Source organism: Salarias fasciatus, chromosome 3, assembly GCF_902148845.1.
Source record: "Salarias fasciatus chromosome 3, fSalaFa1.1, whole genome shotgun sequence".
Classification (NCBI taxonomy): domain Eukaryota; kingdom Metazoa; phylum Chordata; class Actinopteri; order Blenniiformes; family Blenniidae; genus Salarias; species Salarias fasciatus.
In genome coordinates, this window is record NC_043747.1 from 20,804,316 (window position 1) to 20,831,623 (window position 27,308).

A 27,308-nucleotide genomic window follows, 5' to 3' on the forward strand; every position below is an offset into this window, starting at 1 on the left:
GGTCTCTCCACCAAATCGGAAAGTACAGACTGCTTTCTTCCGCTCGAAATCCGAGGCTTCAGATTTGGAAGTGCTAATCTTCATCCCTGATGCTTCACGCTCTGCTGCAAACTGCCTCGGTGCTACTGTAGTTCCAGGCTCGATGAAGCCAACAGGACAACATCATCGGTGAAAAGCAGAGATGGCATCCTGTGGTTTCCACTCCAGACCCCCTCTGGCCCTTGGCTGCACCAGGAAATCTTGTCCATAATTATGAACAAAACTGGTGACAAAGGGCAGCCCTGCCGGAGTCCAACATGCAGGAACAGGTCTAACTTACAGCCAGCAAAGTGAACCAGACTCTTACTTCAATCTTAAAGAGACGGCCCTTAACAAATCGCCCTGGATTCCGTACTCCCGAAGCACACCTCATAATATACCATGAAGGACACAGTGGAAAGCATTCTCTAAATCCATAAACCACAAGTGGACTGGTTGGGCGAACTCCCACGAACCCTCAAGCACTCAGTGTAGAGTGTAGAGCTGTCCAGGGTCCCATGACCAGGATGAAAATCGCATTGTTCCTCCTGTATCTGAGTTTTGACTATCAGTTGAATCCTCCTTTCCAGTACCCTGGAATAGACTTTCTTGGGGAGGTTGAGGAGTGTGATCCCCTATAGTTGGGGATCCCTTTTTTAAAAAGGGGAACCCGAGGGTCGGCTAATCCAGAGGCACTTTTCCTGACCAAGACAGTCCCTGCACATCCATACTCTTTTAGGTACTGAGGGCGACACCTTGTGCCTTGATACCGAGGAGCTTACCAACCACCTCTGTGAGTTGGGTGATGTATGAGTCCACCTCTTAAACCTAAGCCTCTGCTTCCTCCATGGAAGATCCTTGAAGTATTCCTTCCACAGCCCAATGACATCCCCAGTTGAGGAGAGCATGGTCCACTCGGACTCAATATCCCCAGGGATCTGTGTTAAACTCTCCAGGAGGTGGGAGTTGAAAATCGTGCTGACAGAGGGTTCCGCCAGACATTCCCAACAGACCCTCGCAACACATTTGTATCTGTCAAGTCTGTCCAATTTCCTCCACCGCCAGTCGATCCAACTCACCATCAGGTGGTGATCGGTGGACAGCTCTGCTTCTTTCTTCACCCAAGTGTCCAAAACAGGCAGCTTTTTTCCCATTTATCATTTGTAATCTGCCATTTCTTTCCAAGATTCTCACAAAAACGTATCATCCCAAATTCTGTCACCTTTCTAATAATAATCTCTACAGACAGTTTTGGTCTGGTTTCACCTTCATCGGAGCTGGAGCCAATCCCAGCTTCATATGGGCGAGGGCGGGGTCCACCCTGGACAGTTCGCCAGTCTGTTATAGGGTGAACACATCGGACATACAACCGCTCACTCTCACTTTCACACATGGGGGGGATTTAGGTTCGCTAGTTAAAGGAATACTCCGAAGATTTTGGACCCACGCCCTATCCCGATCATTTACAAGTGAGATAAGCTCATAAATACCTTTTTTTGTGTCCGTTAGTCCAGTGCCTGGCTCCCAGCTGTTAGCATCGTAGTTAGCTTAGCTCAACTACGGCAGGTGAAGTGGAGACAGAGCCAGACTGAGAAAGTGGACAAAATACTCTTTCCAGTGGTCCAGGGGACAGCGTATTAGCATGCGAAGTAAATCCGAATGGTTATAAAACTTTTTAAAAGATGTGTTTTCTTTTCAATCCCTTAAAATAATGTTTTGATCCACACAGACCTGCGCATGCGCAGTGCTCCACGGAAGGATATACCGGAGCACAGCAGTAGAAGCATAGACTCAGCCGCTGTGCGCCTGGTATATCCTTCCGCAGCGCACTATGCTTGTGCAGATCTGTGTGTGTCAAAACGCTATTTTAAGGGATTGAAAAGAAAACACATCTTTTAAAAAGTTTTATAACCATTCGGATTTACTTCGCGTGCTAATACGCCGTCCCCTGGACCACTGGAAGGAGTATTTTGTCCACTTTTTCAGTCTGGCTCTGTCTCCACTTCACCTGCCGTAGTTGAGCTAAGCTAACTACGATGCTAACAGCTGTTAGCCAGGCACTGGACGAACAGACACAAAAAAGGTATTTATGAGCTTATCTCACTTTGTAAATGATAGGGATAGGGCGTGGGTCCAAAATCTTCGGAGTATTCTTTTAAAGATAGGGTAGGCGATGTTGTCCAAAAGCACTTTTTGTCATACTGAGTGAAATGCTCCTTGCCCCCTGGGAGAAGTCAATACATTATGTGTATGGAAAAAGGTGCGGAAAAAATCTGACAACTGTAGCGGCCACAGGACTGTTAAAACTCCGACCAATCGTAAGGCGCGGACCGCTCTTAAGAAACCAATCAGATGCTTCCCCCCTCGCGTGAAAAATAGAAGGAAGTGGAGCGGGCGCACTGCATAGCGCGAACCGTGGTGCGCGCGTGCACCGCGGCGCAGCGCTTCCCTGCGCGTTGTGTGCGGGCAGTCAGATAGGTTAACATGGGAGGCGATCAGAAACTCCGTGCGCGGCGCTTCCGCGTCCAGTGCGTTCCCCCGTAACAGCAGGAGCTCCTCCAGTGGGGTGGGAGCTGGGCAGAGCTCGGCAGAGCCTTGGGGAGATGCTACATTCGAATACATGCTAGTTTTCCAAGATCGCCAACCCTAGCTTTAAACTAACAGGCGTGTTTTTGGACCGTGCGAGGAAGCCGGAGTACCTGGAGGGAACCCACGCACTCACGGGGAGAACATGCAAACTCCACATAGAAAGGCCCCAGGCCCTAGCCGGTATAGAAAGGTCGCACTGGTTTCCAAAGTTTTTGTGCCCTTCCGGGCTTAAACACGTTTTCTTCACGGGATGTTCCACAGGATTTCACTCAAAGAACCAGGCGAAGTTTTCTGTCCATTTTTTTTATTGTCATCACATTAGATTTCACTTGCAGGTTATTGTGGATTTTTTGAGCCCTTCAAGTGTCTTTAGAATTCCACAATATTCTTCAGCTTTCGAATTCTCCATGTTTCTTTAGGTGAAAAACCTTCACAAGGAAAACACAAAACACAGCACAATCACTCCTACCAGCAGTATATATTTAAGGTCTTTCATAAAGGTTGCATTCAAAGTTATATGAGAATTAGTCATGATTTGGCATTATAGAACCAAGTATTCTTAACGAAGGTACAGTAAATTTTAAATGTTTCACATAATACATTTTAAAGAGATGCAGTTTAAACAAATGCAGCAATAATCCAAATGCTTTTACCCAATTCATGTTACCCAGTTCCTTTTTTATTAAGTTTTTTAATTTAAAGTTCATCAAAATTTTAAATAAAAATCATTAATCCTGGTATGAATCAACCTTGTGACTCACTTATAATGTGACAATATTAGCTCTCTGAATTGACCAAATATACACCTCAGGAAAAACTATATATATATTTTTATTTTGCCTTCAGGGCCCGGCACAAACAGACTGACAGTTGAAAGACAAATATCTGTGAAGCAATGTTTTTGAGCATCACAATGAGCTTTAATCTATCCATTCTACTTTTTTGTAACCCTCATGAGGGGGTTCCCAACATATGAGATGCCAGACTGACACATATTCCAAAAATTATTTGGAAAACATTGAAAATGTTAATTCAAAGAATCAACATTTTCATCTAACAGCTGTAGCACACTTCTCTCCCGATGCACTTTTGAGATATTTCAGTTCAGCATGTGTAAATGTTGGTCCATCAACAATAATCTGAAAATAAAACTGTGCAGACTCAAGTGTCTGGTGAGTCACGCAAGTGAGCAAACTTACCAAGTCAACCCTTGTCGGTGTTTTGAACGTCCTCCAGTCTGCCTCCCCGGACTCATCTTTAAGATGAAAGCCACGGTACTGACAGTCACATAATGATTGACTTTGGTGGGGCAACGAATTACCTTTGTCCGTTTCTGTCTCTCATCTGTCCAAATCAGTCTGGAGCACCAAACACTTAGCGTTAGCATTAACTGACCGTTTCGCCTGCCAGCCAGCCACCTTGTTTTTTTCAGATGTTTTATTCTTACGTAATCTGTGAGGCTTCATTACTGATCCATTTTCTGCTTTTTTTTTTTAGCAGTCAATACAATGAACCTTTTGACGATTTAATAGTGTATTATTTGATCTCTGTTTTTGGTGATGTGTGAACCACTTCTTCTATATGGCTGTCCCAAAGTGGGACAAAATGAATTATCGGCGTAATGACGTGTCGCTTGCGGGCAAACATGTTTTTTTACTTCACAATGTTCCCTTAGAGCAGTTTGTCACAAATTTGCAAAATAAACTTCAGTTTGCAAATGCTTGTGGAGTCAAAATGCAAAGAGCAAACAAGTTTAGGACCTGCCCACAAGCCCACAAGTGGATAAATATGCGAAGAGCCACCTTGACTTCACAAAGACATCAAATTAAAGGTAGGTGTTGGACTTTTTTTTTCCCCCTGAAAATTTATCCAATACAATTGTCTGCTGTACATGTAATACTTAATGTGTTTACGCTCTTTTCATTCAGAAAATGAAGATCTGCATCTTGGTCCTGATCTTTGGCGCTATGGTTGTGCTGGATGCACAAGACGCCGATCCGAGTAAGTAGACTATATTGATCTGGAGATCCATATGCTGGAAATGTATGATGATTAACTGTGAACTTCCCAAAGGAAACACCTTTACTCCTAGTGTGGGAATCGTTCTTTGTTTTTTTGTATGAAGCATCAGCGTTTTATTGTAAACTTAACCTCTTTATCTTCATGAGAGACCATGAGTGAGCACATCTCTTCTGTGAGTTCTGTTTAGTTAATCCTGTAAGCCTCTGCTGCTAGATGCTCAGGGTGGTCGTAGCTGAGTCAGTCATGTTCTCAGAGGGTTTACACACAGCAGAATAGTATGACAAGCGCTGTTCTGAGCTTAAATGATATTATATTTAACCATGGACTCTTCTTTGTCCAAACTCCTGCAGATGCTCAGCTGGATGCCATCCTTGAAGCATACCCACGGCTTCAAGAACTTGAAGGGTCTGCAGATGAGTTGGCGAAGGCTTTAGAGGCTGTGAGAGCAGGAGATGTGGAACTAGATTTGGGAGACAAGTAACCGCTAATCAGCCAAAGTTCCAGGGAGGAAACACATGCTGCTGTGTTTTGTGAGCTCTGTATCCCTGCAGTTTGTTTGCAGCTCTTGGAGTGACCAGGATCAGCGCACTTCCAACGACAGCAAATGGCTTTAACCCTCAGCCAGACGCAATAAAAATGTTTCTCAGCATCAAAATGAGCTCCTGTCTTGTTCTTGTTTTTGTAGGTTTTCACATAAACGTTCCATCATTGACACTGTGAGTCAATCTCTCTCTTTGCTACAGACACTTAAACACTTACCGGTCAGAGGGACAAACAGACTCAACCCGCAAAACACACACACAAACAGGAGTTTGTGCGGTGCAGCCAAACTTTCTGACTCACACACACACACACACACCACAAAAACAAGATATGCAATTATTTGATACCTAGTTTTGAATCACACTAAAGCTACTAAACATTTGTGGCTCCTTTCTGAAACAATGGTAGTAAATTCTTTTTTATTTTTCGTTCAAATTTGATCTCTTATTAAAAAAAAAAAATCCCAGAGGAAGATAACAATGGATTAAAGGGAAGAGAAGTCAGCCTCTTCGGAGCAGATGAAGGGAAAGTTTAAAGGCCTTCTGCTGAGGACAAGCCAGAGAGAGAGAGAGAGAGAGAAAGTGGAGGCTGCTTGACAACAAGAAGCAAGAGTGATTCAGCAAATACTCGGCGTCCCTCCATCCTTAAAGCTCCAGCCGAGGCCTGCCGGGTTGGAGCTGCCTCAGCCCAAGAGCCTGAGCTGCAGTTCTGTGCTGCTATAGTGTGAAGTTTGACCCCTCGGGGCAACGAGTCCTGCCAGGTCACTGCAGGCACTTATTTTATTCTGCTTTGACATCTCACTTTTCCATTTTTTATTTATTTATTTATTTTTGTATCATCTCTCAGAGTAGCACTCTGTTAGCATTTCCAGCCATGCTGTGAGGTGAGAGGAGAGTGCTGCATAGCTGCAACACCTGCGTGTCTTCACCCACAGCGCCTCCTGCTGGTGAAGATCAGAGTCACACTGAGGCTGATAATCGCCAGCAGCTGTTGGGATCAGTATAAAGCTATTCTTATACTCATTAGAAACTTTTAATGTTGGTGTAAGGTCTTTTATACATACTTTGCAATTGCTGGGACTGTTAAGATGCATCAGTTCGGTGACTAAAAGTGTTTTTAGAAGAGATCCATGCTTACTGTCGGCCTCTGCTGTGAATCACAAAAAAAAATTCAGAGGTTTCTGTGTGTTTAATTTGTGGTATAAAATTCCAGGTGTGTTGGAAACATTGAGAACACAAGAGAATCAAAGCTGTAAAGGTCATCCAGTGTTTTTATTTATAGGTACAATATTAAGACAGTCAATGGGGCTTCTTGTGACGGAATGTAAACAAAGCACGCCGTTGGTCAACAAGCAACAGTGAGACATTTATTATTTCTACGCGTGTGATCCCTGCTGCCGCTCCACCCCTCCCTCCTCCTCCTCCTCCTCCTCCTCCTCTGATTCACCTCCTTCACATGCACCCGTTGTGCACACAGCTTATGTAATCTATGCATACAATCTATATTAACAACAGGTCAACAGAAAGTGCTGTAAATTCATGCTACAGTGCTGTGCTAAGTCAAAAAAAAACCACCGGCTCTGCCCTCGGATGTCCCGAAACCTCTCCCTCCTTTTACACAAGATGGCAGAGAGAAGTGACCTTTCACATTTAATTTGCACGACCACGTCAACAATTCAAAGTCCTCATTATTAATGATAATCATTTAAACAACGAATTCAAACTGTTATTAAACCGTTATACATAATCTCTATGCGATGCTACAATTCCAAGTGTGTGATGGTCGTAAACGTTAACCTCGTACAACACATTCAACGGGTAAAATGTACAGATGCGTCCTATCGTATCTACATTATACAGTCAGAAAGTATTAAAAAATAGTTTATGCTTCGTAGGTTGACGGGGTGACAGCTGAGCGATGTGAAACGTCCGCAGTATAAAAACTGTTGGGGCGGGGGGGATGAGGCGGAGCGCCTCCCCAACGACGCATGACTTCAAAACCAAAGCTGCACTCAACGGTGGAATGGCGGGAAAAGAAAATAAAGTGCGGATCGTGGAGAAGAGTCGGGATGAGAGTCGCTGCACATGAGTTAGAGGTTAGGAAATGGTGAGGGATGGGGGGATGGAGTGGGGGGGGGGTTGCTTTCCAGTCTTCAGCGCAGCGAGCTGGTGGCCATACAGTCGCACAGGGCCCTCCTCTCCGCCCTCAGCACCAGCGTCTCCGTCTGAAACGAAAACAGCGAGAGTGGCGCCACAGGGGGTCACGGCCGAGACACAGAAAATGCAAAAACGACGTCATGCAAACGGTGTCTTATACCCTTGTGGAAACAGGGTGGTTGCCATGGAGACGGTGACACTGAGTCAAGTGGACATGGTGCTTTTCAGGTTCGTCCTTTGGTGTTTGAGGACATTCAGGACTGCCATGTTTGCTGGATTTCTGCATCCGTTAGAGTGATTCCACAAACTCGGCCTCATACGGCTTGGACGCCAATGCTAACTCGCTAGCAATGAGGTAGCTAGCTTTTGCATGACTCATCTTGTGGCTTCAAGGACTGCTGTGATCTGTTCTATTTGTTCGGTAGGCTGTCCTCTTTTCTTACGGAAGCAGTGGCACCCCCAGTGGACACGTCAAGAACAGCAGTTGTTTTTATTATAAAGTTGCATCAGTTTCTTTTAAACTGTGTAAACACACCCCACTGGCTGGATTGATCCATTTCCTGGGTTAAGTCAAGCCAGATGAGCGAGAGTGAGCCCTGAGCATGCTGATCCCACTGCACGGCCCAGGCCCCGGGACTTCACTTACCCGGGCGTCCAGGTTGAAGGCCGTCTTCTTCAAATCTTGCAGCGCCCTCTGCATGAACTCAAAGGCATGGCAGTCCACACAGGGGCGACCTGCAAGCAAATAAACATACATGGACTGAGATTCATGTCACTTTCCGGCAGAATTCACACGATTTCTCGATCACATGTTTCAAATAATGCCAGATTTGCAAGAAACATGTATTTGTGGGATGAACTGCAGAATATGTGGGTCACACGTATGAAAAAAATGTCCAGATCTTCCCTGCCAAGCATGAAAAAGCTTCATGCTGTTAGACTTTAATCACTTTTGCATCCAGTTAAAACCAAACCGAACACTCCTGTGTCTGTATATCTATCTTTCAGGGGACATCATAATGTGAAATGTCAAAAATATGTAGAAATGTAAAACTTTGAACCATGGGGGGTAATTCCATTTACAGAATATGTATAAACTATTCAAGTTCAAAGCAGATTTTTAAACAAATAAAAAAGAATAAAAAAGCTAAATGTTGACATACAAAGTAAAATGAGAAGGTGCTTATACTTATATATCATGAAAAGACATAAAATGAAACTGTAGTCACAGAACCACAGTGTAATTAAAAGTGCATTGGCACAAATTCTGCTTTTATTTGAAGATAATTCCATTTTACTTTCATCCAAGTCAAAATTCATTGCGTTAATTATCCTGAATCATTAGCAATTTGGATTATATGAAAGAAACAGTTCTTAAATTGTGAAATGTACTCCAGTATGAATCACACCACAGATGTTTTTTTGTTTGTTTTGTTTTCAGAAACAGGTTGATGCATAAACACAACACTGTGGGTCTCATCTGTACGATCTAGACCAATTAAAAATAGAACAGACTGAAAGTTGTCAGTCTCTGAATTGCAGACATCCGTGAAAGGCGGTGCGGGGGATCTGCTTCACGCGCTGACGCGCGCTCACGCTCCTGACCTACAATCCGCGCTGCGCCCTTCGGGACCTCCAGTAAATCACGGGCCTGCGTGAACACCCCGCACCACAACACACACGCGCGCACACGCACACACATTCCGTGGCTGAATCCACCTACTTTCCGCGGGGATGACGGTCCCCGTCTCCTGATCCGCATCCGCCGCTCCGACACAGAGGAGCTGCGCCGCCAGCAGGAGCACCGCCGCCGCCGCATGCACGGACCCTCCGGACGCCATGGATGCGATGCAACCGTACCTGGAAATAAAGATTAGGCACACATGCACGGATAAATCCAATAAAAATCAGAAGAAAGAAAGAAAAAAAAAAAAAAAAGAAAAACATCCACACGGCCGCCGCGTAATGAATTCAGCCCCAAACTGATGCGCTTTGTGCAGCGAAAAACATTATTTCTGTCGAGCCCTTCAGTCTGACGCGTTATAAATGCTCCACGTGGGCGTATTGCGTTTATTTCCGTCCTTTTTAGGGATATAGGGAAACGACCTACCGTTAATTAGCCGATGGTGTTTTGCTGATCAGCGGAGGAGAGCGCAAGATGCCCACCGAGACTGGTTAATGTGCACGGAGCCAGTGCGCATGCGTCAGGATCATCTGACACGGTTCAAAGAGAGCAGAGGAGCAATTTAAAGACAGACAGGCAGATAGGCAGATAGATAGATAGATAGATAGATAGATAGATAGATAGATCTTGGTCTTGACTCAGTCCTGAACCCTAGAGTCTTGGTTTTGTCTTGGTCTTTGCTCTCAGCTTGATCTTGACACTGTCTCAGCCGGTTAAAGTCTTGGTCTTGTGTTGGCTATTTAAAGTCTTGGTCTGGACTCTGTCTTTCCCCCCTCACAGTCTTGGTTTGGTCTTGGCCTTGGCCCCTTCAGATGTTGGTCTTGACTTGGGATGCTGTGGTCTTGACCCTTTAAAGTCTTGGTTTCTTGCGATGTTCTCAGCTTGGTCTTGACATGGTGTTGGCCCATACATAACTTCTTGGTCTTGTCTTGGCCCCTGAAAGCCGTGGTCTTCGGATACTCACGTCTTGAATCGGTCTTGGCCCCTTGGGTCTTGATTTTGTCTAGGTCTTGGCCATGCAAAATCTTGTTGTTGTCTTAGGATGCTCTGGTCTTGGTCTTGACTCAGACTTGGATCTTTAAAGTCTTGGTCTTGTGTTAGTCTTGATTCTGTTCAGGAGGGGTTGGGATTATGGGAAAGAACTGAAACCCTGGTTCAGGTAAGGGGGTCAGATTTCAAACCCTGGTTCTGGTAGGGGGTTTGGGATTTAAACCTTGGTCCATGATTCAAACCCTGGTTCAAGTAGGGGATTCAGGATTCAAACTCTAGTTCAGGGAGAGGATGATAAGCAAAAAACAATAAACACATTGTCATAGCAAAGTTATAATTCCACAAAAGTAACTGTGCTAACCTGCAGGATGTATATGATGCAGATATGCTGTATGTATAGGGAAAATATTGAGGTTTTTATTATTTTTAGGAGAAAAGAGTGAACATGAGTTCAGTATTTTGCACTTTGATGTCAGTTATCAGTGTGCAGGATTTGTATAAAAACTTTATTGACAGGACAATACGTAAACAACACAAAAAAAGGCCTTTGTATTCCAGGTGAGGTGTTTTTTGTGCTGAACGTGGTTCACTGGTGAAAAATGTCCCCCGCCTCGGTGTGGGCGGGGTCCTGACTGCTGTTTTCTTAGGTAGCCCGTTAAAATGCCCGAACTCAAAACACTTCTTTTTCCAAGATGGCGTCGATGAAGGACAGCGACACCGGCCTGTGGCTTCACAACAAGCTGGGCTCCACGGACGAGCTGTGGACGCCCCCGAGCATCGCCTCCCTCCTCACCGTGTCCGTGATCGACAACATTCGGCTGTGCTTCTCCAGCCTGTCGCCGCCGGTGAAGCTCAAGCTGCTGCTCGGGATGCTGCATCTCCCCCGGAGGACCGTGGACGAGGTGGGCTGTTAGCTTCGCCGTTAGCTTCGCGGCTTTTTAACTCGTTCCCGCGGCTCGCAAACTACTCAGAAATGGCTGCTGCGCTGCATAAAGAACAAATCAACCCGCGCGGGGTTTTGTTGTACTTGTTAAAAGTCGTATCTGTGTTGTAAAATGGAGCGAACGTCGCTCCGCTGGAGCGTTAGCCCGAGAAGAAGCTGAGAGCGGCGGTCATGAGAGCGACAGTTTCTCCTTCCAGCGGCTCCAACGCTCTCCGAGTTTCCCCTGAAGTCTCGTGACTCCGCGGACTGTTTCACCCCGTTATTCAGAAATGTGTCGCGCGGAGCGGAGCAGCAGCTGCGGCGGGCGACACGAGCCTGGCGGGTCCCGCACAGACATTGTGGGATGGGCTCAGGACGGGGGGGGGGGGAGGCGCCGGGAGGGCGGTCCCTGCTCCCGGTGCCACACGTGAAGTGTCCGGTTACCCGCCACTGCTGCAGGAAGCTGCTCAAACTCTGATTGTTTATCTGTCATCAGTGTGTGAGTTCAAGTCAAGGCCGCATGGTGCAACAGTGGTTAGGGCCAACTGGACGGTCACAGGTTAGATTCCCTAAGGGCTGCTCAAGCAGTGGAAAACCATCTACTGCTAGTGGTGTGAGTACCGTGCACGCTTACTGCCAGTATTTAAACCCACAACCTTCTGTCTGTGATGGGAGAGCGCAAACCACTGTGGCAGAGAGTGTTGTTATGTATCCTAGGTGTATGTCCCAGAATCCTCAGCTCTCTGCCTTCTGCTCCCTCCCCGCCCCAGATGAAGGAGGCGCTGTCGGAGATCATCCAGCTGGCCACGGTGGACTCCGAGCCCTGGGTCCTGATGGTGGCCGACATCCTCAAGTCCTTCCCGGAGACGGGCTCGCTCAACCTGGACCTGGAGGAGCAGAACCCAAACGTGCAGGACATTCTGGGAGAGCTCAGGGAGAAAGGTGGAGAACGTCTTTTGGGTTCTGGGAGGATTTGACTCGACGTGGTGTTTGAAACTGTGAGGTTTGAGAGTTGTGTGGAAACGAGTGCGTGATCCTGTCGCTCCTCGTCCTCCTCAGTCGGTGAATGTGAGGCGTCCACCATGCTTCCTCTGGAGTGCCAGTACCTGAACAAGAGTGCGCTGACCACCCTGGTGGGACCGCTGACTCCCCCTGTCAAACATTTCCAGCTCAAGAGGAAGCCCAAGAGTGCCACCCTGCGAGCCGAGCTGCTCCAGAAGTGTACGTTCCCCTCTTGGCGCTCCGGCTGAGAAGAGGCGATTTGCTTGTTTCGGTTTCGTTCAGTGTGAAACGGCTGACTGACGGTGTGTTTGCGTTTCAGCCACAGAGACGGCCCAGCAGCTGAAGAAGACCGCCGGAGTGCCTTTTCACGCCAAAGGGAGAGGATTGGTGAAAAAGATCGACACGACAAGTGAGTTTTACGCATTCCCTCTCTCCACGCTCGTGCCGCCTCCTGAGTGTCACGCTGATGGATTTGGCCGTTTTTGCCCCGCAGCTCCTCTCAAAGGGATTCCTAAAGCGCCGTTCCGCAGCCCGCCCACCCCCAGCATGTTCAGCCCCCCCAGTAACCGCACGCCCATCGCCCCCCCGCGGACGCCGCTGCGCAAAGAGAGAGGAGTGAAGGTGAGTGGCGCCGCCATTCGTCCGTCCGCATGCTGCTCCCGACTCGGTGACTGAAGCCGACGTCTCCTCTCAGCTGTTAGACATCTCCGAGCTGGACGCCGTCGGAGGAGGAAGAGAGGCCAAGAGGAAGAGGAAGATCCTGGGTTTGTTGATTTCACTGGATTTTGAGGTTTCCTAAAGATTGCGTGCTGACGTTTGCTTTTGTTTTTCTTCCCTCCCAATGAAGAACCGGAGGCTGGAGAGAAAGCGGCGAAAGAGGAAGCGGTGGTGGAGAACACGACGCCCGACTACGCCGCCGGCCTCGTCTCTGCGCAGGTATTTAACCCCAGCCTGTCGTCTGTAGACGGATTGTTCAGAAAGCCGATACGAGACTCTCTCGCCGTTTTCTCTCCTCAGAAACTGGGGGCGCTGAACGAGAACCCCCTCCCCTCCACCAGCTACCTCCCGGCCACGCCCAGCATGGTTCCCTCCTCCTCCTACATTCCCAGCTCAGAGGCGCAGCCAGGTGAGCCCCGCCCCCCGCCGTCGCACGCGGCTGCCGCCGCCCCTCCCCTCCCACCACTGATCCAGACCCGTCCGTTCTCCTCCCGTCAAGCCAACGCCGGCGGCTCCGGCCGGGACCCGCTGCAGGCGGCCCGCCAGCCGGAGGAGTCGGCCACGGCGGGTGCTGGTGCCGGCGCCGCCCTCCCGGGCCAGTACAAGCAGAGGACGCCCATGTACAACGCCAGCACCGCCGCCAACCCCGCCACGCCCACGTCGCCCAGCACGCCGGTCTCCACGCCCGCCAGCAACGGCCCGGCGGCGGCGGCCACCGCCGCCACCCAGCCGGAGACCCCCACCCAGCCGCCCGGCACGCCCCAGACCCCGACGCCGGCGCCGGCCCCCGCCACGCCGCAGCCGCAGCCCAAGAAGAACCTGTCGCTCACGGTAAGGCGCCTGGACGAGTCGCTGCCGCCACACGGCGGCACAGGACCGCGACGCTGACCTCCTCCGCCGTCTGCCCCCCCCCCCTCCCCTTCAGAGAGACCAGATGTACGCCGCCCAGGAGATGTTCAAGACCGCCAACAAGGTGACCCGGCCCGAGAAGGCGCTCATCCTGGGCTTCATGGCCGGATCCAGAGGTGAGCGGCGGCCTTGAAGATACTTATCTCTCATATTTATCTGTCTGAATAACCGAGCGGCGTCCCCTCCCTCCCCCCCCTCAGAGAACCCGTGCCCAGAGCAGGGGGAGATCATCCAGATCAAGCTGAGCGAGCACACCGAGGTGCTGCCCAAGGCGGACGGCACGGGCAGCACCACCATGCTGGTGGACACGGTGTTCGAGATGAACTACACCACGGGCCAGTGGACCCGGCTCAAGAAGTACAAACCCATCACCAACACCTCGTGAGGCGGCGCTGCCGCCGGACGCCGCCGCCTCCCCCACGACGCTCACAGATCCACACGTTTACACGCAGAAAAACAAGTATTCGCATCCGGGCCAAACGGGGCACCGGGAAGGTCAGAGGTCACGGAGGAGCCGGGACGCCGGAGTCTTTAGAGCTCGTCTTCTGTTTCGTTTCCTTCTCGGTTGTTTTCCTCTCTTGTTGTTTTTTAAGCCTCCTCTGAACCGCGCCATGCTCAGGAGCAGGGGAACCCCGCGGCGTTCGCACCGGCAACTTGTCTCCAGCCCTCCTGTACAGACGCGGCGTCCGTTCGCAGCAGTGTTTTGGTGACGCGACTGGGACGCCGGATAGTTCCGTTGGGAGCCTTCCGGTAGATGTTCAATCATTTTTTCATCCTTTTTTCAAAAGAAGGGAAGAAAAATAAAGTGACGACAGACTCAACACGTGGTTTTGTTTCTTCTCTCGCGTTCAGAATGACACCAGATGACAAACTTCATTGTTTTTCTTTTATTGGCTTAATTATTAGAAATTAAAAATAATGTACATTTTTAAAGCTTTTCCTCACTTGAAAATAAACGAATCACACTGGACTGATGGGACGGATTCCTCCATAGTGCAAACACAGTTTAACGGGCGGCGGCGGCGCTGCGGTCACGGCTTCCCTCCAGGCTCCCTCCAGCCGCCGAACGTCTTCTCCAGGTACAGCGCCACCGCCAGGCTCAGGTGGTCCTGCAGCCTCCCGGCGACCACCTGCACGCCCAGGGGCAGCCCCTCCTCCCCCAGCCCCAGGGGACACTGGGTAACCGGCAGCCCCAGGATGCTGATGATGCCTGCCAGACGAGGAGGAGGGGGAAAAATACCCGTCAAGTTCACAGAGAGGGTGAGGAGGAACGGGATCGGATCCGGACCTTTGACCCCTGACCTGTGTAGACGAAGTCAAAGGGCCTGAAGAGCGGGTGGTGGTGTCTGGGCGCCACCCGGGGGTGAGACGGGTAAAGGAAGACGCCGTCCGTCCCCAGCAGCTCCTCCACCTCCCTCTGCAGCTTCTCCTTCTGCTGGATGATGAAGGGCGCTGGTTTGGAGTGGTGGGTCCTCTCCATCAGGGCCAGGCCTGAAACACACACACACACAGCATTGGCGTCGCCCCAGAGCGGCCACACACACGGCGGCGGGACAGCCACCGTACCAATGGCGGCCATGGTGTGCTCCGACCGCCCCACCAGCCACTTGAGCAGCTCCCACAGGGGCCACGCTGGGGGCCCCGAGTCACCCATCAGCTCGGCGAACGGCCGCGGAGGCTGAGCACACAAACACACACACACAAACACACACACACAAACATTAACCCTCAATTGTCTTTTCCTTCAGAAGGAATGAGCGTGTCCTGAAAGAGCAGCGAGTCAGAGAATGATTGGAGGTTTTCACCGCAATAGTTTCTTCATCTTGTTTATAACAGAAACCCAAAGTTACTGAGCGACTGGAGGTTGATGCACTTCCCCCCCATAAGACAGAAACATGTGTTGCTCTTTCTGCGTTAAAGATTAGAATCGGGTGAAAGGATTATGTGGAAAAACTCCACGCTGCACGCAGCTGTCTGGAAATAAGTTACCAGAAAGAGTCAAGACACTCCAACCAGAGGGGGTGTGTGTGTGAGTGTGTGTGTGTGTGTGTTATGCTGCGCACAGCTAAACAGATTAGTGAAGTATTTGTGGAAAGCAGACTACAATAGGTGGAGCCACTAAGACGGAGCTGCTCCCTCATTGTGAAACGTCTCTACGGAGGGAGGGAGGAGTGTTTACTGAACAGCCTGGAACTCCTCCACACACACTCACCTTTCCGTCGTTGTCTCGGAGAGTGATGTAGGTGTCCCAGATGGGGAAGCCATAGCGAAGCTCTGGGAGCCGCACTTCCCTGACCTCCACGCCGAGGTCGGCCTCCAGACGCTCCGCCACCTGCGGGGAGTCGGACGGAGCGATCAGACCCGGCAACGCTCCAGAGGTGGAGGTTGGGAGGAAGACCTCGACGCACCTTCCTCTGGGCGTCGATGAGCTCCCGGCTGACCGGGCTGGTGAACGGCGAGCCGCCGTCGTGAGGGATGGTGAAGAACCGCAGCTTCTTCAGGTCCACCTCGGCGTCCAGCGACAGCCTGGAAGCAGACAGTTCATTAATGACTAACCGCGCCTCAGAACCAGAGCAAAGTCCTGGAAAACACACATCGCCCGACTCCCGGGCCCTCAGAAACACTTCCCCCAGAGGTCAAAGTTCACACATCACACATCTGGAGCGGCTCCGGCCGGCTGGTGTCTCACATGCTGGCTTTGGGCCCGGCCATGATCCTCAGCATGGGCAGCAGGTCCTCGGCGTAGCGGCACATGGGCCCGGTGCTGACGTACTCCTCCTGCCGGCCGGAGAACTGCGGGTGCTGGTTGTCATGGGAGACGACGCCTGCAGGACCGGCGGAGGTTAGACCCACTCCCTTCTCTCTCTCTCTCTCTCAGCACCAAATCCCAGAGGTTTACAGGAAGCTGTCAGACTGTCTCACCTGGAGTGGTTTTATGTCCGAAGATCCCGTTGAAGAAGCAGGGCATCCGGATGCTGCCGCCGATGTCGGAGCCCACGCCGATGACGGCGCCTGCCGCCCCCAGGATGCTGCCCTCCCCCCCTGAGGACATCAACAGGCAGGCGGGCGGAAAATGAAGCTGAACTCTCTCTAATAAGCAAACCTTTCTTTGTAAAAGTGGACAAAAGAAAGTCCGGGAAGTTTTAAACTTTAGCAGGAAGCTGCTTTGAAAGACATCAACATGGAATCTGAACGCCGGTATTAGAAACACTGAATGAAAATGAATCACATGACATTTATCAGACACTGGATTTATTTTGCTTCTTCAATTTTCCATCGTCCTGACGCTCATGTTATATGAAGCATCCAGATATTTAAAGGAGAAATGATTGATTTCAGCTGCATGAAGTAAATATTACAGAATTTATGATTCAATGTGGTTTAATTTCATTTTTTTTTCCATCTGTGGAAATTTTTAAAATATTATATATCAAGGCTGATAATAATAATACATCACAGTCAAATTTGCTTATCTGACAGATTCCAGACTAATATAAAATCAATAAATATATGATAATATTAAAGCTGGGGTTGGCGATTTGAATGAGATACATTTTTTTAAATACTGGTTAAAATGATCTTTATGACCCGATGGGAAGCAATTCATGGCGTGTTTTTAAAGTAGTTTGGAAAATATCCGCTATCTACAGCAGGAGTAAAGCGGGACAAACAGCAACCAATAGTGTTGAGGGGACACCTTTTTTTTAAACCAATCAAATCCCTTCGGCGTTCGACCTGCCCCCTGCGCGTACATGTACGCGTGCACTGACCCTGGTTCAGTGCGCGCGTAGAAGGACGGAGCGTCGTTGCAGAATGGCGGAGACGAATGTTTGGAGGTTTACTCACCATTCAGTGCGCCATAACTTGGCGTAGTGCAAATAAAGAAAAACGAAGAAACGAAGCGCTGAGGACAGGTTACGCCAGGAACGCACCGCATGCGCCGCGAACGTCTCCGCGTCTCCGCTGCCAACGGGAGCTCCTCCAATGGGGTGGGAGTATGGAGATAATTTTGTGTCTTTATTATTCAATCAATCAAAAAAGGTTTTGCAAACAAAAAAGAGAGTTGAGACCAAAAAACATAAAGTTGCAATCAAAAAATAAAAGTTCAATCAAATAGAATAAATCTGAGAACAAAATTATTTAAGTGGCAACCCCACCAAATTTTTTTGACATCAAAACAGAAAAAAACTTTGGTTTTGAATTGTGAAGTTTTGCTTGCAAGCTCAAAGGTTTTGGTTTTGAATTAAAAAGTTTTGGTTGCAAATCCAAAAGTTTTGGTTACGAATCCAAAAGTTTTGCTTGCGAATCTGACTGAACCCAATGGGCGGGGCCAACACTAGTGGAAGAGAGAAGAGCTCCTATTGGTCGCTTTGACCTCGCTCCTCCACCGCCTGTCTCCGCGCTGTTGCTGCTGCTTCCGCATTCGGTAAAGGCCAGTAGACATTACAGGATTATTGGCAGTTATCCATGCCCGAACCATGGGCCGAATTTTGTCCCGGTTTTCTCCTCCCGAATGATGCCAAAGGTCTGATTGTCAGGAGTATGTAAATGAGTTCGGGTCCGATCTTCCTGTAGTGTGCGGTGTGTTCCGAGAGGTGTTTTTTTTTTTTTTCCAATCGGAGCCGCTCGGGAGGCGTTGGAAGCCGAGATCGTAGATAATGAACATGTTTAATATTTCCGATCGCAAATCCTGTGGTGTGCGGTGCCCTGCTAGACGATCAGCTCAGAGCCGACCTGTCCACACCCTCAGAATAAAGCTCCCTGATCGGCCGAACAGTTCCGTTTTACTGAGGTGTTGAAAAAAAAATCCCCTCTCAGCTGTCAGAGCTGGAGACATGAATATATGTCTTTGAAATATATTCACTACAGTGAAACAGAAACGCTCAGTAGTGCAGAAAACGAGAGGTTATTCCTCAATAACTGTATCGCTCCTGGATGAACTGTATTTCATTCAGACCCAAACCCAGATCTGGTTCACTCATCTGCATCTCGCCAGTCCTGCAATAATCCCAATGTTTCAATTCATCTCCATTATTAACCATCACGAAAGAATTGCAAAAACAACTTTCTGAGGACTTGGACGTATAATGAAACTTTTTCCTAATCAATGCATTTTAATTCTGGTCCAAACCATTCAATCTGGGGACAAAAAATGATGATTTTTTTTAAAAAGTAGCTTGTCCGTCACAGATTGCTATAACTTATTTCTATACTGTTTCTCTCTGGAGTGAAACGTAAAAAAAAGAAAAAACACATATGAATGAGCTAAATTATTATCAAATACGGGGTAAATGATAAGAAAATGATGTCAAACTACGTATGTTCCCCTCGTCTATACTAGAACATTTAAACTTTCTGACAGTAAACAAATTCAAAACCAAAACTTTTGAGCTTGCAAGCAAAACTTCACAATTCAAAACCAAAGTTTTTCTCTGTTTTGATGTCAAAAAAAATTGGTGGGGTTGCCACTTAAATAATTTTGTTCTCAGATTTATTCTATTTGATTGAACTTTTATTTTTTGATTGCAACTTTATGTTTTTTGGTCTCAACTCTCTTTTTTGTTTGCAAAACCTTTTTTGATTGATTGAATAATAAAGACACAAAATTATCTCCATATGGGAGCTGGGTGGAGCTAGCTAGGCGGAGCCTTGGGGAGACGCTAGATGCTAACGCTAGTTTTCCAAGATCGCCAACCCTAGCTTTAATGCAGGTTTAATGGAAAATAGAATTTTTATTAAAGTTTGTATTAGCATTTAAATCCCACTATTTGATATTCAATAGTTTTGATCAGGACTGAAGTTATTTAATAGTTTTTTAGGTTAGAAATTTAACATTTTTTTGCAGAATTTTGGAAAAAATTTACTTTATTTTAAATCGGGGACGCTAGATAAAAACTAATCATTTTCAACTTGATAATATTTGCTCTATCCACGAAAGCTTAAAAATAAAACACCTAACCAGAAAACACTGAAGTTCCTGTTTTAAATAACAGCGACATCAAGAAGTGAGAAGATGCCTGAGACTGACAGTGGCTGGATTTGTGCGTTGTGTGAACCTGAGCTGCCGCCGGGGATCCTCTCCAGGTCGTACGGGTTGTTGGTGACGCCGTGCAGGTGGTTGTGCGACTCCATCCACCTGCACAGCTCGCTGGTGTTGGTGACGCCCATGGGGATGGCGCCCGCTCTCTTCAGCAGCGCCACCGGCGGGGCGTCCACCGTGGCCACGACCCCCCGCCTGGAGACCAGCCCGGTGGCGAAGGGCATGCCTGCGGGACGGGACGCCGTCAGTACGGAGACACGGGCGGCGCAGAACGATCAGTAAACCCGGGGGAGCGTTACCCTGCAGGGAGAAGGACTCTTTGACAGACAGGGGGACGCCCAGGAAGGGGAGGCGGTCCTCCAGGATGTCCTCGCCGCCCGTCTCCTCCTCAATCAGCTTGTCCACCTGAGCGGCCTCCTGGAGCGCCGCGGCAAACCTGCACAGCATCCATTCGTCAATCACTCTGTCAGCGTTTTCTAAGTTAATTATTTCTACACTCATAAACTGGAAGGTTTCAAGCATTATTTTTATATCTAATTGTTCAAACACTTGATTTTATTTTATATATTTTCACTGTAGTTTTGATTTGTGAGCTAAAATGATGAATAAAACAAAAACAATTCAAATTTTTAAACTTATTTGCAATAAATTTGGAATATTTAGAGGTTTTTGGAAGCTTTGGAAGTTGCATCAAACTGCACGAAAAGTGTCACTATATCAATATAATGCCAGTGAAACACAGAATGTAAATACAAATGAGAATAAAAACTGCAGATTGAGTTAAAGTTGAAGCTCCGTCCTTGCCTGTCTTTGATGACTGCATTCAGGAAAGGGTTAACCTCCTGGATCCTGTCGATGTAAGCTTGCACCACCTCCACACTGGACACCTACACACACACACACACACACACACACACACACACACACACACACACACACACACACACACACACACACACACACACACACACACACACACACACACACACACACACACACACACACACACACACACACACACACACTGGGATTAGTTACACACACACAAAACCAGAAAACAGGTCAAACTAGCAGAAGTGGGGAAAAGAAGCTGTTGTCCCAGCAGCAGCGAGAAACATAAGAACAATTCATACTAAAATGATTTTTAAAAATACAAATACTTAAAAACTGAGTTGAAATGTTGCAGATTTAAAAACAGCAGCAGTTCTTTGAATGCTTCCAAACACACTGTTGTTAAAGTTGAATGATGTTGAAAAAAATGAAAAAGAATTGTAAAACTATTAATTTAAAAAAAACTAGAGATGTTCCGATTCCGATACCAGTATCGGAAATTGCGCCGATACTGCCGAAAACGCTGGCATCGGTATCGGCGAGTACTGGAGTCCAGGCACGAATCCGACACCACGTCATTAAATAAATAATTAAATTAGTAATCTATTTACTGGTCAGCTCCGTTAGCTCCGTTAGCGCTGACTCTTCTTCTTTTGTAATGTTTTAGGGCAGCTTGCATCCCGTTGGTTGCACTACCGCCATCTGCTGGTCGTTAGCTCTGACACAGCTCTTTGCTGTGCCGCTGCTGCAGCTGCTGTTCTTGAGAAGAAGAAGAATGGATCAGGTGACAGACTTACAGCGCCCGTTAAAGACCCCCACGACAATCCCTCCACGACAATCTGGCTGCAGATCTCCACTCTCAGGACCCCGTTTAGCCGATGTTTAGAGTACAGCTTCTGCTCTTTGGATTTTTATATTTTGAATGTAACTTCATAGGTTGGTTTGGACTATAACATTTTGGAAAGTAATCTTTTAAATTGCTGTTGAACTATTTTTTTACTGTTCTATTTAAAGGTGCATTAAAGCTCGTGTCCGGAGTTTCCATTCGTTTCCAACGTATGTATCATTTTTCAACAGAGCTTAAATGTGTCAGTCTGGTTCGATACTACAATATAATATTAGCATAAAGCAATATAAAAATTTATTAATGAGCCCCGCCTTTGTCTCATAGACCCCAGGGCCGGCGCGGGCTTCTCAGGCACCCTGGGCAAGCCTGACGCCCCGTGGTAGTGTCGCACCGTGAGAGTTGTTGAGCGGGGAGGGGGGGGGGGGGGGGGGGGGGAGTCGGCAATATTTGTCGACGGGCGCGAGCAAGCGAACCGAGCAGTGCGCTGCTCAAACAGCCGTCACAGCAGCGCTACTTGGGCGGTGCGCCTCACGGTCACATCAAGCGCCCCCCTATGGCTCGGCGCCCTGGGCAAGTGCCCCGGATGCCCAGCCTATTCGCCGGCCCTGATAGACCCCCATGTTATCCGAAAAAGCGCCGGTCAGCGTCAGCCAATAGATTTCGAGCTTCCGCATTCTCGTGTTGTCAATCAAAGTGTGCACGCAGCGTCGCAGCCACAGAGCACGGCCGCTCGCCCAGGCAGAGGTGAGTTAGCAACGCAGCAGCCGCCCCGCTTACCTCGGATATATCCACTGTCTGCTGAACATCCACCGTAAACAGCTAAACATGGAGGATGCTGTAGGACTCGGAGGCTCTCATTTTCACCCGACAGATAATAGCGTGCACAATTAAAGGGGCGTGGCTTGGTCGCTCATGAAAGCAGAGGGAGGGCGGAGCCTCGAGACGCTGGATTTAAAAAAAACCTCTCTCTTTCAAAACTCCAGACACGAGCTTTAAGGAGTTTTACAACCTTAAAAATACTTATTTTCCACCATAAATATGTTACACATTTTTAATGATGTGTACAATGTGCCCTGACATATTCATTACAAGTACCTCTAACAGCGCTAAATTGTCACTTGAAAGTTGCAGTGCCGGTCCGGCACCACAATTTTTTGGGGGAGAATTTGAAAGGAATGACGTAATGCGCGCTCCCACTGACCTGATTTCCTTAAGTTTCGCTTTGTCTGCCATTACTCCGCCAGATGCTTAGTGAGCAACAACTGAGCAGGATCTTCAGGAAGTAAGAAAAGACCGGCTTCCAGCACTGCCACAACTCCAGCACAGACTCCACCAGGTACAAGAAACTTACATTTTACTTGAGCGCTACTAAACGAGCGAGGAAGGAGTTCCCCTCTTCCATGCACGGGAGCCACAGGCACGAGTTTTTCACTAAGCTGCATTATGCCCAAGGCCTGCAGGGGGCGCTGTTTCGCATAAAACGTGCAAACTCCTCAATGCACCTTTAAAGGTGCTGTGGGCAGGATTTTGCTAGTCAATGCTAATTTTTCTGTGTTTTCTTTGGATTAAATGTTAGAGTATCCATTGATAATCCTTTAGGAGTGTAGCCAGTGGCGTAGCTGGGATTTATTCCACATGGGTTTTCATGCGGTCCCGAGAGTTGCTGGGGGGGGGGGGGTTGGCGAGTCCAAGTCCGAGCGATGTCGAACAGTGCGGTGCTCGCACGGAGTGGCGGAACGGCACAGAGCAGTGCTAACTCGGAACACGGAGCGTCGGTGCGCCCCCTGTACAGCCACGGCGCCCCCCACACTGCGCCCTAGACGGCCGCCTAGTTCGCCTATGCCTGCAACCGGCCCTGCTTTGATGCAAGCCGGGGAGTAGTGGGGCCCCATTAGGCACGTTCCCGACGCTGATATCCGCCAAACCGGTGAGCGCTCGGAAAGGACCCCATACGGGGGTTTTCGACACGATGTCATTGCAGCGTCTAGTGTAGCGCCCATAGACAGTAAATAAATGGACAGACCTTTTGTGACGTCACCCACAGAGTTCTCAACCGCCGTTCTGAAGACGACAAGCGAGTCCAGCAGGACGTCTCCACATTGAATATTTGAAACCGGATGTAAATGTGATTGGTCCAGCCCATCACGTGACTGCATCACGTGGACAGATGAGGCTCTGTGATAGGGCGATTTATGCAAAACTTTAACTCGTAATATAAAAGCAACAGATGATTTATGTGAAAATCAGAGTCTGGTGAAGTCAGCATGGCTATAGAAACTAGTGATAGAGACCAAAATATGTTCTGAAACCGGGCGCTTTATATGTTTATTTGCACTCTGAAAATCGGCAGTTTTGAATGGGTTCCAATGAGACCGGGGATCTTTTTGAAACCAGCATCATCGCCCCCTGCTGGAATCTCTCCGGAATTACAGCTTTTTTGTACTTCCGCATTATCTTCATGATTTATGAGCGGAGGTTGGCGCCTGGTAGCGCCTTTAATTTGTCATTGAAATTGACTGATGTCAGCCGTCCCTCGAGGCCCCCTTCAGCTAGCTCAGGACCCTATGTGTAGCGGCGCCTCTGGCCGGAGAGAAGGCAGCTGCTGCGTTCACTCTGCCTCGGATTCAAACAAACACAAAAATCGTCGGCAGTGTGGTGGTGGGACAGGATTTCACCACAAGAGGGCCCGTGGGTTTTCATAACCCACCAACCCTACGTAAATTACGCCTGTGAGTGTAGCATAATTGCACTACTGCGAGGGCGCAGCGTTTCCATCTGTCTCTGTTCTGAGCTGAAAAGGAATCTCGACAGCTCCAGGTATCTTTGACCAATCAGAAGAGCCCCTGAGGCTCTAACCGTGATTGGTCGAGGGGCGTTCGTCGCACGTTCTTGTGGGAGGGGCTTAACTTTCGTTAGGGCGTGATGTCAGAGAAAACAGGACAGGATTGGCTGTGCTGGGTTTCAAATCGCCATCTTAGATGGGTCAAATCGCCATCTTGCTTAGGTAACCCTAAGCAAGATGGCGGAGATGCGGAATCCTGCCTACAGCACCTTTAAATGCCCTGTTCATTTTACTATGTTATGTTTGCACCCTAATTAAAAAAAAAAACCTAGATTTGTTTATTAAGTTACAGTTGCACTACTGTTTATACTGTTTTATCTAAATGACTTCATTTTACAATATTGTGTCTGCACTTTAATTTAAAAATGCAACAACATATAGTCCTAGATTTATTTAAGTTGTCTTTGCACTACTGTTATATATTGTTCTTTTTAAATTCCCTTTAATTTAAAAACATTGAGGCTGCACTTTAAGTTATTGAAAGTAATTATTCCTAGATTGATTTAGTTCAATTGTATTTGCACTGCTGTTTTTATACTGTTCTATTTAAAAATAAATGGCTTGAATTTGCTGTATTGATTCATGTTTTAGAGGGTTTAACCTGAGCCAGGCCTCACCACAGTGATAATAATGTGACAGTCATGCAGGCGTGGCATGGTATTATTTTATAATATACTGGTATCAGATCAGTACTCGGTATCGGCCGATACCCTCAGTAAAAGTATCAGAATCGGTAGCAGGAGGCAAAAAATGGTATCGGAACATCTCTAAAAAACACTACATTTAAGATTAAAGTTTATTCTCTTATTTGTATGGAAATTATTAATCCTAATGAAGCATCTACAGATTAATAACAGTATATTTTATTCCAAGGCAGACCGGAGGCACTGTGTGAACAGAATGTGGCCCAATGTGTGTTTTGGGGTCCTGAAAGTGGCCCAATCTGTGGTCCCATGTGTTCCCACACACTTTGAATCCAAGTGAATCACTGTGACTACAGTTGTTTTTGCATAGTGATTTTTTTGTGCTCTTAGTTACGTTATACTCATTTACCAGTAAAGATATATTGAATAAAATACGAGTAATTAGCATTTAAACTTGAATATTTGTGGCTGTATTTCCCTGTTAACGGAGTAGAGTTTCAGTGAATGAAGTCCAGGCTGTCATGTCATCCTACAGGTGTTACGGTGATTTTCATCTGGGGGTGTTTTGGAACCAGACGTGTCCTTGTTGAAAGGTTCCCCGCTGTGGGGGATTTAAAGCCTAAAACTGATTTTTAAAAGCACGTGCAGGGATTTAAACGGATCTGACAGGCCTGCTGTGGATGTCACACGCACATTAATCACCACGCACACACCGACTGGAGCCGCGCCGGGCCGCCGCGGAGCTCCCCCGGCCGGTTACACACCTCTTTCCGCCGGATCTTCCGGGCGAGCTGCGTCGCCGACTCGAGCAGCAGCGGGTGGCCGACGGGCGGGAGCCTCTTCCCGGACAGCGCGGCGGACCCGCGCGGGGAGAAGAAGCGGAAGAGCGCGAAGAGGAGCCCCGTCAGCGCCTTGAAGAGCCACACCTGGAGCCTCTCTACGCGGCTCAGAGCCATGGTTTCCCCGGGGAAGAGAGGCGCACGCAGGCCGGAAAGTTGTCAGCGCCGCGGTGCGGCTGCTGTCGCCGCCGCTGGAGCTCAGGGAGGAGGTGAAGCTCCCGCTGGGCGGACGGGGAGCGCCGGAAGTTTGCGGTCTAAAGTAAAGGTAGGGTTTTTATTTATTTATTTTAAATAGATCTACAATAAATATGACTGTGATTAATTTTCCCAAAATTAGAAAATCATAATAGATAACTTTTTCTGGTTCTTCTTTTTTTTTTTTTTTTTTACTTTATTTCTCCCACATAAACAAAACCAAAAAAAATATAGAGATAAAAATAAATGTAGAAGCAAGTGGAGAATAAAAATAAGAGCAGCAAAGGAATGAGAACAATATCTAATAAATCTCAAAATAAATTAGATTCTTTTGTACTCAAATACATTTTGACATGTCAATGGATTTGTCTTTTTCATTAAGAGATCTTGTTTTAAAAAGCATGCCTTAATCTAGATTGTGTACCTTTTCTGCCTAAATTTAAACTTTTTCATGGCCAATAAAAAAAGTATTTTTATTATATCAAAAAATATAAATGAAATAAAATTCTTCACACTACAAAAAAGGCAAACACACAGATTTGTGGTTATTTTAAGATAACTGTGATAATTTGTCCCACACTAAGTCAAATTGCACCCTGGATCTTAATTTTGCATCTTTATGCACTCCTTGTGAATTTAGCGTTGCGGAATCAACTGAGTTTTATTTTGAAAGTAATAACCGGAAGCCGTTCGGTTTATTATTGGGAGCTTTCCGGTGACCTGAGTTTGCCTCCAAGCTAAACAGTAACTATTATATTCACAGAAATCACACATTAGAAATCAGTACACATTAAAGGTGCTGTAGGCAGGATTCCGCATCTCCGCCATCTTGCTTACAGTTTCCTAAGCAAGATGGCCGTTTGACCCATCGAAGATGGCGATTTGAAACCCAGCACAGTCAATTCTGTCCTGTTTTCTCTGACATCACGCCCTTACCATGTTAAGCCCCTCCCACAAGAACACGCGACGAACGCCCCTCAACCAATCACGGCTAGAGCCTCATGGGCTCTTCTGATTGGTCGAAGATACCTGGAGCTGTCGAGATTCCTTTTCAGCTCATAACAGAGACAGATGGAAACGCTGCGCCCTCGCACTAGTGCAATTATGCTACACTCGTAAAGGATTATCAATGGATACTCTAACATTTAATCCAAAGAAAACAGAAAAATTAGCATTGACTAACAAAATCCTGCCTACAGCACCTTTAAGTCAGCTATTTCTCACGTTATTCAACCGTTTTCACTGGATGTTCAGACCCGCTTCACTCATTCCATCTCCTCAGTCTGTCCTGTTACAACCTGCTGTCCGTTTTTAATTTGATTTATGACAATATAAAGTTTTTATGGAACTAACGCCACCGTGTCTGAAGGCATGCTCACATAACATCTGAGAGACTCATAGTGAAAACAAGACTAATACTCACGTTACTCTAAATATCTACTCTCTTTATGTTTTTTTTTCTTAAACTGTCCTCATGTAGTACTCATAGTTCCATTTTAAAGTCACTGAACTCTGCTG

The 27,308-nt window shown here is 47.6% G+C and overlaps 3 protein-coding genes across 3 annotated transcripts; 1 reads left to right on the forward strand and 2 right to left on the reverse strand.

Moving 5' to 3' along the window:
* Positions 1-7,240: 7,240 nt before the first annotated feature.
* nicol1 (NELL2 interacting cell ontogeny regulator 1) lies at positions 7,241-9,517 on the reverse strand. The gene is made up of 4 exons (XM_030088505.1): positions 9,439-9,517; positions 9,052-9,188; positions 7,975-8,063; positions 7,241-7,396 (listed from the first exon to the last, which is right to left on the reverse strand). The coding sequence occupies exons 2-4, from the start codon at positions 9,167-9,169 to the stop codon at positions 7,325-7,327; spliced, it is 279 nt and encodes a 92-aa protein (XP_029944365.1). The 5' UTR covers positions 9,170-9,188; positions 9,439-9,517; the 3' UTR covers positions 7,241-7,324.
* A 1,162-nt stretch (positions 9,518-10,679) lies between these two features.
* Positions 10,680-14,522, forward strand: nelfa (negative elongation factor complex member A). The gene is made up of 11 exons (XM_030088487.1): positions 10,680-10,904; positions 11,695-11,866; positions 11,984-12,145; positions 12,246-12,335; positions 12,420-12,547; positions 12,621-12,690; positions 12,774-12,862; positions 12,944-13,052; positions 13,143-13,474; positions 13,569-13,668; positions 13,753-14,522. Exons 1-11 carry the CDS (start codon positions 10,695-10,697, stop codon positions 13,935-13,937), a joined length of 1,647 nt encoding a protein of 548 aa, XP_029944347.1. The 5' UTR covers positions 10,680-10,694; the 3' UTR covers positions 13,938-14,522.
* LOC115386254 (fatty-acid amide hydrolase 2-A-like) lies at positions 14,411-25,795 on the reverse strand. Its single transcript, XM_030088489.1, has 11 exons — positions 25,521-25,795; positions 20,397-20,479; positions 19,892-20,028; positions 19,609-19,818; positions 16,475-16,594; positions 16,242-16,377; positions 15,961-16,078; positions 15,765-15,884; positions 15,119-15,230; positions 14,855-15,043; positions 14,411-14,762 (listed from the first exon to the last, which is right to left on the reverse strand). Exons 1-11 carry the CDS (start codon positions 25,710-25,712, stop codon positions 14,584-14,586), a joined length of 1,596 nt encoding a protein of 531 aa, XP_029944349.1. The 5' UTR covers positions 25,713-25,795; the 3' UTR covers positions 14,411-14,583.
* Positions 25,796-27,308: the final 1,513 nt, after the last annotated feature.